Source organism: Cajanus cajan, chromosome 10 (assembly GCF_000230855.2).
Source record: "Cajanus cajan strain Asha chromosome 10, NIPB_CcT2T_4, whole genome shotgun sequence".
In the NCBI taxonomy this organism is placed as follows: domain Eukaryota; kingdom Viridiplantae; phylum Streptophyta; class Magnoliopsida; order Fabales; family Fabaceae; genus Cajanus; species Cajanus cajan.
The window spans coordinates 39,870,647-39,883,263 of record NC_138526.1 but is presented as its reverse complement, the minus strand read 5'-3'; the positions used below and the strand labels follow the sequence as shown (position 1 = coordinate 39,883,263).

General features: G+C 29.4%; 1 protein-coding gene across 2 annotated transcripts; it reads right to left on the bottom strand.

Moving 5' to 3' along the window:
• Positions 1-2,940: 2,940 nt before the first annotated feature.
• On the bottom strand, positions 2,941-5,914 carry LOC109817180 (RNA-binding (RRM/RBD/RNP motifs) family protein). Of its 2 annotated transcripts, none has more exons than XM_029275181.2 (9): positions 5,678-5,914; positions 5,465-5,579; positions 5,329-5,384; positions 4,670-4,717; positions 4,475-4,572; positions 3,713-3,782; positions 3,509-3,619; positions 3,349-3,400; positions 2,941-3,209 (listed from the first exon to the last, which is right to left on the bottom strand). In XM_029275181.2, the coding sequence occupies exons 1-8, from the start codon at positions 5,759-5,761 to the stop codon at positions 3,353-3,355; spliced, it is 630 nt and encodes a 209-aa protein (XP_029131014.1). In that variant the 5' UTR covers positions 5,762-5,914; the 3' UTR covers positions 2,941-3,209; positions 3,349-3,352. The 2 variants fall into 2 exon arrangements, with proteins under 2 accessions (XP_029131014.1, XP_020237982.1); XM_020382393.3 differs by having other exon boundaries at positions 2,941-3,129; positions 5,678-5,913.
• Positions 5,915-12,617: the final 6,703 nt, after the last annotated feature.

Here is a 12,617-nt window from a genome sequence, read left to right as displayed (position 1 = left end):
ATTAGCATAATTAATCCTTATCTATATCTATATCTATATCTATATATATATATATATATATATATATATATATATATATAATTTATTATAAATTTTAATTATTTATAATAAACATGTATCTACATTACACAAATTAAAATATTAGTCACAAGTACAATCATAACCCCAATACTTTAAATCTTTTTTTCTTTTACATTTCACTCTTAAAAAAAAGTCTTTACAATCTAATTCAATATTAAATACAACCCTACAAGTATTACACTTTGGTTGTAATGTTTCAAGTAAAATAAAGATCAATTTATAGATATAAAATAATACATGTAAAATAGTTTAAACTTTTCAACATTATTGTGTATTAGGATTTTTGAGAATTTTTTTGGCACATCAAGTGGATTTGATTTTTATCATTAATAAAATATCAACGTGTATTAAATATTATAGAACAATTATTTAATTAAATAAATATCTAAAATAAATTTGTTAGTTATCACATTATAGACATTATAGATGTGGAGTAGTTAAACACTTAGTGGGATTTCTTGTTGAATTTGAAAAATTAGTGGGATTCTTATTCCAACCTTATTTTTCCCATCTACAACAATTGAATTTGAAATTTTATTTAAAGAATTTGAGCCTTTTCATTCCAACCGGTGTAATTATAGTAATTAAATGTTTACTATCAATTATAACAAATATTAATATTGTAAACTAAGTATAGAAATAATATATATATATATATATATATATATATATATATATATATATAAATTTAGAAAGGCCGAATAAATATTCTATGAAGTGAAGAATATCAATCGCAATATTTTGTAGGATTCAAATTAAAAAAATCGTATTCCAAACATCGCTCAAATTTACTTTTAAAGTACATTCATTACACAAATATATTTTTTGTTTCTTATATTATTTATTAGATTCAATTTAGTTTTACTTTAATTAATTGAAATAATTTAGTCTCACATCTTTAAAATATATCTCAATGTTTAATTTTTAGTCTCCTTCGTTTAAATACTTAATGAATGTAACACATGTCATATCATGTATCATAACAGCATGATATGCGTCATAACATGTGTCATGAAGCATGACACATATTATTCTTTAAGTATTTAAATGAAAGGGACAAAGAATTAAACATCGAGATACATTTTAAAAATGTGAGACTATTGATTCAAATAATTAAAATATGACTAAATTGATACTAATAAATAATATAAGAGGCGAAAAATATATTTTTGCTTAGATTCATCTAATATGTGAACAAAATATTTATTAAAATATTTATCTTTATACAAACACTTTTACCAAATATATACATATATATATATATATATTCATGAAATTTAATTTCTATACTAATTCCAATAAATTTTTTTAGGGGAGGGGGGGTTAGAGTCCAAAATAAATGAAAATTATTTCTTTTTAACTTTTTAAAATAAACAATACTATTACGCCAAAAAAAATTATAATATCTTATGACTATAATTTTCTTAATAAAATAAAGTAATAATATATTATATCTTGATAAAAAGATTTATCACTTGATAATATATATATATATATATATATATAAAAGAGGGATCCATTTATTTCAGAAGTCTACTTAGACTTACTCCGTTCAATAACTTATTTTTACATTAAATTTCCAACAATTCAACCGTTGAATTCAACGTTCTTAATGCATAGATCAAATTTGCAAATTTTTAAAAATTTTAAAAATTATTTTATACTTCATTTCATTAATTCAAATCAATGTATAAAATAATTTTATGATTATTCATCAATTTGAATAAATGAAATAAAGTATCAAATGATTTTTAATTTTTTGATAAGAACTTTAAATTTAACGGTTGAATCGTTGAAATTTAATGTAAAACATGAATTATTGACCAGAATAAATCTAAGTAGACTTGCACTAGAATAAATAGATATCTCCTCATATATATATATATATATATATATATATATATATATATATATATATATATATATATATATATATATATATATATATTACATAATTCCAAAAATAAAATATGAATAAAAAAATCGTAAGTGAATATTACTATCGTGTACTGCAAGCACATAAGAGAGAGTATCAACTCGGATTATCTCTAAATATTCGAATGAATTTTACAGATATTGCTCCATGTTTAACTCCCCTGAATAATTGAAGGGTGTAGATTTTATAGAGGTAATCGTTGAAGAGAAAAACATCTATTGATTGAATAACTCTTTAATTTATTTTATGCGTTTATATATTTTAGCGCAATTTTTTATTTTTTGCTCGTTGAAAAATTTACTTTATTTAAGTCATTCATTTAATATAGGTTATTTAGGCATTTTTAAATTAATTTAATTACATAAAACACGCGTAGAAACATATATAAGTGGAATTATGTTTCTTAAGATAATGGCAATTCAAATACGACTGCAAAAGCAAGGTTCATTCACAATATAATTTCAAGGTTTATTCAAACACCATACACTATAAGTGCTAAAATGAGCTCAATATTATCACACTCACATGAACTATTGATGCTCGGATTGTCACACTCGCATGAACTGTCGATGCTCGGGATCCAATACCAACAAACTAGAAATATTGCACATCTTAGGACCCTGTTTACTAGTATTTTTATTTTCTGCTTTCACTTTTCAAATGCAAAACTACCACCTGATTTTCAATTTCTTGTTTCATGTTTTCAGAGATTTGTACAGGTAACATTGAAAACAATCTATTTATTTCCTCATTTCTTGTATCAATCTTTGAAAACAGGGAAAAAAAATTTGAAAACAAAGTGACAAATTTTGCGATACAAGCCCTTAACAATCTGCAATCCAAGGAAGAATAGAGGATTTAATTTTTGAAAGGAAAAAAGTTTGTTAAAGTGAAGGCAATCAACTGCTTTAAAAGCTGACGAGTATATGAAATGGATAATGCTTCTATAAAGATATTTGAGAATACAAAATTTCCGAGGTCCCAAAATTGCCAAGGCTGACAATAGTTAACTGCTATTGCTATTTGCTACTGATAAAAAAACCTAAAAAAGCATACTCTTATGCACCCTTGTGACTTGGTAGTAGATCAGCAACCAACCTCTTAACGCATCTCTGAGAAGAAAGAAAGGGTGTCAAAACCACCTCTTAAATTAAGTGCTCTATTACCTCTCAGGATATACAGCAACAATCATCTATTTCCATATTCCATGGTATAAGTACAATAGCAAAATTAAATCCTTGGACATCAAGAAATGCACAAAAAATGGCACGAGCACAATAAATACTGAGATGTGTATCTCTTTAAAAGATGAAATAAGATAGGTTACTTACCCACTTAGTCTTCAAACTTTATTTTCTTTGGAGCAGGCTGGATGTTACCCACCTGCAACAGCAATCATATGTAACATGAGACGAAAACCCAAGATGCAGGCTATTTTATTTTTATGAAAACAAATGTGAAACCACAGATTGGTAGAGGCAAAAGACTCACAATCTCAGGGCATTCATAATCGATGCCAGCAGCCTCAATCCTTAATCGACGTTTTTTGTCATGTTTCAGAATCTTCTCCACCAATTTCTTCTGCTCTTCCAATGTTCTTTCCTGGAATGATAACATCAAGGAACAGAATTATACCAAGAATATAAGACATGCAATACCCAGAAGATATACTTTCTTATCCATTGAACTAGATACCTTGTCATGACGCTTCCGTTCAATTTCAACGGTATCCAATGGCTTGTAACGGTAATTAAATCCTTGCCATCTATAAAGAAAAATGGCACATTATTCATTTGATTCTCTTTGATGATATTCAACATAAGAAACTAAACTCTTTATCTTGATTCCAGGCACATAATATGCCATTTTACAGGAATGAGATTTTTGCTCATTTTTCAGGCGGGGGGGGGGGGGGGGGGGGGGGGAAGTATTGGTTAAAAGACAATTGCTCTTACACATATTGAAATATGATAGTTTTCCTGGCTACTGTTTGGGCTTCTACTCAGTATTTTTTGAGATAGTGTTCTCATTTGGTGATTGGGTTCAACTTAATAATCTTGCATACAATCATCTAGAACAAATATCACCAAACCAATGGGCCTCTAATACAACAAAAAATTGATAGAATTCTACAGAACAGAACTGATAATAAATCTATTTATCTGGCATACAAAGGGATTGAAAGGCTTTAGGCTGCTGATTTATCTTTCTTCTATCCTTGACTCTAGCCAACCCCCCCACCCCCAAAATATTCTAGGGAGTAGGGAATTCCTTATTGTCCAATAGCGTTTTCTTCGATACACTTATTAAATATCTTTCTCTTTTACACAAATCAAAACAGAGGAGATGAAATGAAATGGATAATTTGACACTAGCAGACACAGTCGACGATTAAGAGAACAAATAATGAATCCTTAAAAAAGAAAATAGGTATGGAAAAAAATAATAATAACTTACAATCTTGGATGAACTTGCTCCGGAGGTATCACATAGACTTGGAGAAGGTGTTCAAAAAGGAGATAATTGTGCATAGTATCAGCTACAATTTTTGCTACCTATACAAATCAAGGCGATATTAGAAAAAGATAATTGCAAAAAATATATTAGTCAAAAGTCACAACATATCAATCAATCAGCCGAAACAACTAGTACCTCGGGAGATTCAAATTCTATGAACCCAAAATGTCTTGATTTTCCAGTCTGTTAAGCATACAAGAAACACATAGTCAGTATCAATCATCACTAAAATGGTAATTCAACAACAGCAAATTATTGCTGAACCAAAGTATTTAGTGAAACAAATAACTTGAACACTTAAAATTCATACTTCCTTCGAAACATTGAGAACCAAACAAAAGCAGAATTATTAAAATATCAATTCACACAAGCTTTATCCTCCAGGAATGCTAAAGATAAGGAACATACAACTATTAACAAAACATTTGAAGGTTTTGCAATAGAACATTTTCTTAATGAAAAACACGGATACGCAAACTGAGCATGAGACAAAAAAGTAAATCTTGAACATACAACCATACACGAAAGATGACAAAATTAACTCCATTCAAAAGTGCATCCTCTCCCCTGACACACTATATACACCTACACACAAGCACACCAGAATAAAGCATTCAACAAAAAGAAGACCATCGAATTCATGGATGTACCACCAACCTCATACGAGTAAATAGACTAGTATAATATAATCAAAGATTTCCACACATCATCATCCAGTTGACAAAACCAAACAGTTATGTAAACAATAACAAACAAAGATATAAAGGAGAGAAGTAAACAATCATGCCACTAACCCTTTTATTCCGCGAAATTCTCAATCTCTTGATGGTTCCAAATTGCCCAAAATAACCTACAAAAATACAATCATAAACACACATTCCATAAAAAAAAATCATCTAAAATCAGAAAAACAACAAATCTCATAAGCACCTTCCATCTCCTTCTCATAGAATCCGTGAGGAATCCGACCGACGTACAACACGGTGGCAGTATTCTCCAGCGGCTTCTGTTCGGGGAGCTTGCGAGCAGGACCACCTTCCAAGGGCTTCACAGATTGAGAAACAAAATTAGGCACACAATTAACATAAAAATTTGAAAAACATAATAGAAAATAGAGAGGAAGTGTTATTAGCATTGATTTACCAAAAAATCTGCACCTTGAGATGGCTTACTGGAGGAAGCCCTTTTCATGTTCTTCTTCAAAGCTTTCTTTGCCTTTGCTCCCATCTCGATGTGACAGAACAAACTAAGATAATTAACGTTACACTTCGATAACCTCTGCTACACAGAGGAAACGAGGTTGCGAGATAAGGAGATGAAGCTGCTGAGGAACTGCGATATTGTGCCGCTCACTTTAACGTTAAAACCCTAACCCCTCTAAAATAAACAATACGACAGGGTAAGTTAAACGCCTCGTTTCATAGGTGCATAATTTTCTTTTTCATTCATTTTTTTTTATTTCTAGTATCCAGTCATGTATAATAAAAATAAATAATTTCTTTTATTATTATTAAAATTTATAATTTAAAATAAAAATAAAAAATTAATATTAAAGAGATAATTCATATGCACACATCTATTTAAATAAAATATTTTCTAAATATTTTTTATATTTTATTTAGATTATTCTAAATAAACAAATGGAAAGATGAAGGAAAAGAACATATAAAAATGTAAAATATTTAATTAAGTTAGTAAAAACGTTAAAATTATTAATATTTTTATTTTTTATATTACAAATTTATTTATTTATTTATATTATTAATAATATAATATGTATACTAATTTTTAATATTTTTAAAATCTAATCTTTGTCTTTTTATTAAATAGTTTAAGTAAAACTTAATTTTAAACAAGTCAGATCATTTCTAATTGTAATCATTGTTTCAATCTCAGCTAATAGAGTAAAATTAATCAAGAAAACTAAGATTAGGTTATAAATTTTAACATAACATAATCGTAAAATTATAATGGGTAGAATTAATTAAAATTGTAATATGAGACTAATTTTTGTTTTTATTTGAATTTAAAAATTTATATAGGAAGATGAAGTAAAAAAAATGTTGTTTTAATTTTGAAAAAATTTAAGTTTTAATAAAAATTTCAATATTAGTGATAATAATTTATTTTTAGAAAATATTGATTTATTTTTAGAATTAAAAGTATCAAGAGAATTATTTTTTATTATTATGGAGGGAATTATTAAGAGAAGAAATTGATACTTCAATGAAATATTATGTGATTTTTTTTTTAAAATGTATGAATGTTAATAATTTGTAATTAAGCTAAATTGTATTTTTAATTTTTTTATTTTTATCCATCTATAATTTTGATTTCTCTAATTTTAAAATAGAGACATTTAATCTTTCTATTTTTTAAAATACAAAATTTTTGTCTACTCATCGATTTGATGCTCGTTAATTATTAAATTTTAATAGTATGTGTTGATTTATCACTACTTAAGTGATATAATATTTTTCCCTAAAAAAAAGTGATATAATATTTAGTAACATAACATATATGAATAAAAATTAAAAATAATACACAAAATATTTTCATTTATATTTTTCTTGATGAGTAATTGATATTTATTTTATTAGTGCGTGTGCACGGGTTAAGTTGGTTCGTATTATTATATTTTTTTAGTAAGAATTAAAAGTTAATAAAAAAATTTAAAAATTAGTATAAAAAAAAGGATAATCATAAAAATAGGGACATAGATAAAAAAATTTAATTAATAATCTAGTACACATCAAAATAAAAAGATATAAAATATTTTATATTATATGATTAGATAACAATTATTCATGAAAATACTTTTAACATTCACATTTGTTGATGTCTTTATGAAATACATCTAATAAGTCCCAAAGTGGTATAAATGTAATCAAAAGTATTTAATTGAAGAATACAACTAATGAGTCATAAAAGTGTTGTATATGTCTGCATGTCAAAAATATGCATGTATTCTTCAATTAGCAACATGTGAAAATTGTTGTATATCCTCCATCAATGTAGCAACTGCACAAAAAGTTAAAAAAAAAATTAGTAATTATAGGTTTGAGGTGATAAAGTTTGATATGGTTAAAAATTTATATAAATTTGATACTCACAATGTTTGGTTCCATTGTATCTAGTATGGTATAAGACCTAGAAGCATAGTATTAAAGATACTTGGCATAACAATATTTGTACATATGACATCAAATGCCCCTACATTCATAAATTGTATTTTGTGTAATTAAGTTTTACAATTGAACTCTTATATTCTACCATGCAGCGTATATATTGAGTATTTAAGTATTAGAAAAATAAAAATATATCTATATATAGAAATTTTGAAAGAACAACTACAATTAAAAAGTTATACCTATATATGATTTCTTACCTATTAAAGGTTTTGCAATACTTTTAAAGGTTCTGGAAGACCTCCTTAAAAATAACATTAGTAGTAGACATTAATAGTTTATTTTCTTTGTCATGAATCAAGATCTTTAGCCACTATTTGCTTTGAACTCTAGAAATTGTAACATATAATTACTCATGACTAAACACTAGCCTAGGTAAATATAATCCAACATTTGCTAACGATTGACCTTGGGACTTATTAGTTGTCATTGCATAGGAAACAATGATTGGAAATTGTCTCCTAATCAACTTAAAAGGCCATGAAGATTGTGATGGAGACATAGGCATTAGTGGTACATAAATCTCATTTTCGTTTGAATTTTTAGACATTATCTTTGCTTCAATGACATAATTAGCTAGTCTTGTAACAATCATGCGGGTACCATTACACAATCTTTAAGATTGATCTAAATTCCTTAAAAGCATCACAGGTGTTCCAATCTTTAATTTAATTTTATGATTTGGAAGACAGGATGTTCTAAGAGAATTTAAAAACTCAGGTGTGAGTACATCAAAAGTTTGGCTTTTAGTTGACTGTGAATTCTCAATAGAATCATAGTTAAGGTATTTTATTTCATCGCCTACAACAATATCAACAAAAAAATAGTCAATTAAGTTGAAACTACTATTTATCACACTTAAGTATTTAAAATGTTAGATTGTACTGTGAAAGAAATACCTGGAATTATAAACAATACATATTCATTGACTTGGTGACAATCTAAGATTTGATGTAGATGTTGTGATGGTTAAGCTTGGCCCAAAGTTAATTCCTTTTGGATTTGATAAGTTATGATCGACCACAACAAACTTTTTCAATAGGTTTTCATCCTGGAAATGAATATGAGTTGTATTTCTTTTATTTTTTAGTAGAATTTGGTGTACATTTGGCTGTGTGTAGATATTATTCGAGTGACAAATTTGTTCATTCTCCCAATTTAGTATGTTGAAACTAATCTCAGAAAGTGGAGTATTGTTTCTTGATCTTTGTTTAGAACACAGCTGTTTAGTTTCAACTCTAATTGATATATTTGCAGTCTTTTCGCGTAGCACATTTTTTTCTTTTCAAACGTGTTTTAGCAGCAGCTTCTTTAGTTAAATTTTGTTCATTGTCCATGTCCATGCCTATGAGAGGTTTTAACATAAAACAATGTCATAAAATTTGGCAATATGGTAATATAACATTAAGTATAATATATTATTACATAATTTGTCACTCAGACTTTTATTTATATAATTAAGTATCTTAAATTATGACTTCTTTCCGCATGATTGATGCATGATTTCTACTTATGAAGGTAGAGATCCGCTAGATTTCCTCCAACTCACACAAACTGTTTAATATTTACTACACTGCTTTATAATGATCTTGGTGGATCAACTGGGAAATTATTCTTTTATTTATAACAAACATGTTTTCATAAGCTAGAAAAATCACTAAAACAGTGTCAATGCTGTAACGACCCGCCTTAGGTCGCCACATCAACAAACAATTGAACGACACATAAGAATAATATATAATAAAGAAAATAAAGAGCAAACGCCAGCTACACTAGAGTGTAAATATAAAATAACGTATAAATTGTTTTCATCAGATAAAACATAATTTTATAAAGAGTTACCATTAGTAAGGTTATACAGTCATCCAAAAAATAATATAATTACAACATCATGAAAGTATCAAAATAAGACACCCTAGGTTCTGGTCAAGCTCTAAGTCTAGCCACTTCTCAAAACAACTACCCAAAAAGACTCCTTGCCATCCCAAAGTCTCACACCTGATCTGCTCCCTCACATAGTGAGATCATCACAGTCAACATCATGGAAATATAAGGGTTAGCACATATAAAACCAACCATAGTACAACATAATGAAATATCATTAAACTAGATATTCATCAACAGTGTGTATCCATACCAAGGGAATGAAAACATTATAACAAGTCATTTCCATGCCAAATATAAACCAATCCAAAATTCAATGTATACATATCCATGCCAATGCATACATATTCTATGATAATAAAGAATCTATAACCAATGTATACAATCCATACCAAATGCATACATATTCCACATCCAAACCAAAGTCACACCACTGTATAATCCCATGAAGTAGCCAACACATCCAAACCAAATGTTGGCCTCAACACATCCAAACCAAGTGTTGAATTTGTGAACATGTCACCTGCCCATGTCACACACCTCAACTCTCATGGAAATTATACAGTTAGGTTACGTCGTCACGTAACACTTGTGATCATGGCCACTTTATCCATCGGTATGACTCGGCCTTGCTCCCATAGAAAATAGAATACTTAGAGGAGTACTTCAGAATTCACCTAACATCTGAAGTGGTTTATTATATAATCTTTGGAAAAGTTCCATATCGGAATCCTCATCATGGGACTCCCAAATTCCATATTTTCCCAAAGATTATATCCTGATCTCACCAAGAGATCTCTCAATCCATACCATAACTTTACTCCTTTAAGTCCTATTAGCTTTCCGAACCAAACACACATAGTATATTCTATAATTACATACAAACTTTTTCATAACCATGCCAAATTACTCAATATAACAACATAAATAATTAAACACCCAAAACAACTATCAATTTAACCAAATCACTCTTTGTGAAATGATAATCTTCACATAAAACAGCACATCAAGAGTTATACTACTCCTATCATGCTCATCTTTATCTCATATGAAAGATAAGAAGATTTCCTACAACTCTTATGAAGAGACCAAGTCCTAATTGCATCATATAATTTGTTAAAAATTCTAAAAACCGCAACAGCTATAACCAATGTTGGCAGCTTGACCCCTCTTCACTAAAACAGTCATATCTGGAGTTCTAGACCTCCTTTTTGGGTGATTCCAACTCCATTGGAAAGTTAACATCCAAGGCTACAACTTTCATGAAGACTTAAAGACCAAAATACTCACGCCCGGTGCACTAATATCCTGCCCGATGTAAAACTCAAACAGAGACCTACAAAGGTCTTTGCGCCCAACGCAATTATCCTAAGCCCGACACAATTCTAGATAGAGACTCCCAATGAGTACCTACGCCCGGCATGCTCAGATCATGCCCGACGCAATATCAGTAACCAAAACACAAGGACCACGTCTGATAGTGCGCCCGACATGGTTCTCCCCACGCCCGGCGTGATTCACCCAGGGATTCCCATTTCAAATTGCACCTGGCGCGACTAGCCTCGCGCCCGGCGTGATTTGGCAATGGTGGCCCCTGATGAATTCATGCCTGATGCCAAGAATTGTGCCCGGCAGATTTACTACCAGAAACTCTCGAAAACCTAGAAAATTTCTTCCCAACATGAATCTAATTCAAATTACACGAGTTCAAATCATTACAAAGCATAAATACTATCCAAAAACAACATATTAAGCAATGAAATCAAGTCTTAACCACTAATTCGTGGAAATCATGAAGAAACCCCAACCAAAACCCTTTGCCCTCAATCCATCCTTAATCTTGCATAAATCATGGAATCAATGTGATATTTCAAACCCATACACACCATATTAAGTCTTATAAGTACTACTCTTACCTTAGAAACCTCAGAAACGCAAGGTTTGAACAAAACCCTCAAATCCCAACTCAAACTTTAATCCCCCTTTTCAAGGCTTTAGAGGCCAAATCTCTTGAAACTCCAGTTGTGAAGATTGATCCTAGCTTGATAAACTTCCCAAATGTGTCCTCATCTTCCCTCCGGACCAGAGCCTCTCTCTACTTCCTCTCTCTAAAAACTGTCTCTATTTGACAAATGAGACCCTCCGGTCTTAAGTCCCTATATATAGCCATTTTCTAAAATTTTCAAATTTCACCCTTAGCACCTATTCACCTCAAATATTCTATTCCTTGAAGTTTTTCAACTCCCTAAGCTCTAAAACAACCTCAAATTCACTCAGAAAGACCAGATTTATCATATGTTCCTATCCTTCAATCTCCTACCCATCCTATTCCTTTCCATGCAATACTCACAACTCACCACCATATGAAATGCAACATGTATCAACACACAAACAAACATCACTTTCAAATACATATGCTTGGAATAATGAGTTGCATGCCATAATACTTCACTTAACCAAGATGAGAAGGAAGGTGATCAGTCTTCTTCCCTCTTAGTACCAATTTAGTATAATGGTGTACAATGCATCATTCACCACATTCATGATACACATGCCTATATAAACCTCTCATCTCATACTACAAAATCACTACTATGTCCAAACAACTAATCAAAACCACATAATTATACAACATGCACAAAGATAAGTACATTTCAAATCCACACCTCCAAATCCAAATAAACAACATACACATATATACATACATATATATACATAATATAAACTATATCTATCAAATAGCTCGTTATTTCCATGGCATTACAAATGCCAATCAACACTCTTATATCAACAACATTTAGTAATTATGAATAGAAATGATCAATGATACTAATAGAAACCATGCCTATGAGAAATTTAAATATACAACATCTTAAAATTTGACAATATGGTACTATAACATTGAAATATGAAGTTAAAGTAACATTAAGTATGATTTCTTGCTACATGATTTCTCGCTTGGACTTCTATTTATAAAGCTAAGTATCTTAAATGATAGGTATATATATTGT

What these genes read in the sequence shown, in the direction of transcription:
- LOC109817180 (XM_029275181.2), bottom strand. Translation starts at nt 5,761, where the DNA reads ATGGGAGCAAAGGCAAAGAAAGCTTTGAAGAAGAACATGAAAAGGGCT. An exon ending in GAATTTCGCGGAATAAAAGG is followed by an intron (nt 4,718 to 5,328) that starts GTTAGTGGCATG and finishes TATGCTTAACAG; the next exon opens with ACTGGAAAATCAAGACATTT. An exon ending in ATTATGAATGCCCTGAGATT is followed by an intron (nt 3,401 to 3,508) that starts GTGAGTCTTTTG and finishes TTGCTGTTGCAG; the next exon opens with GTGGGTAACATCCAGCCTGC.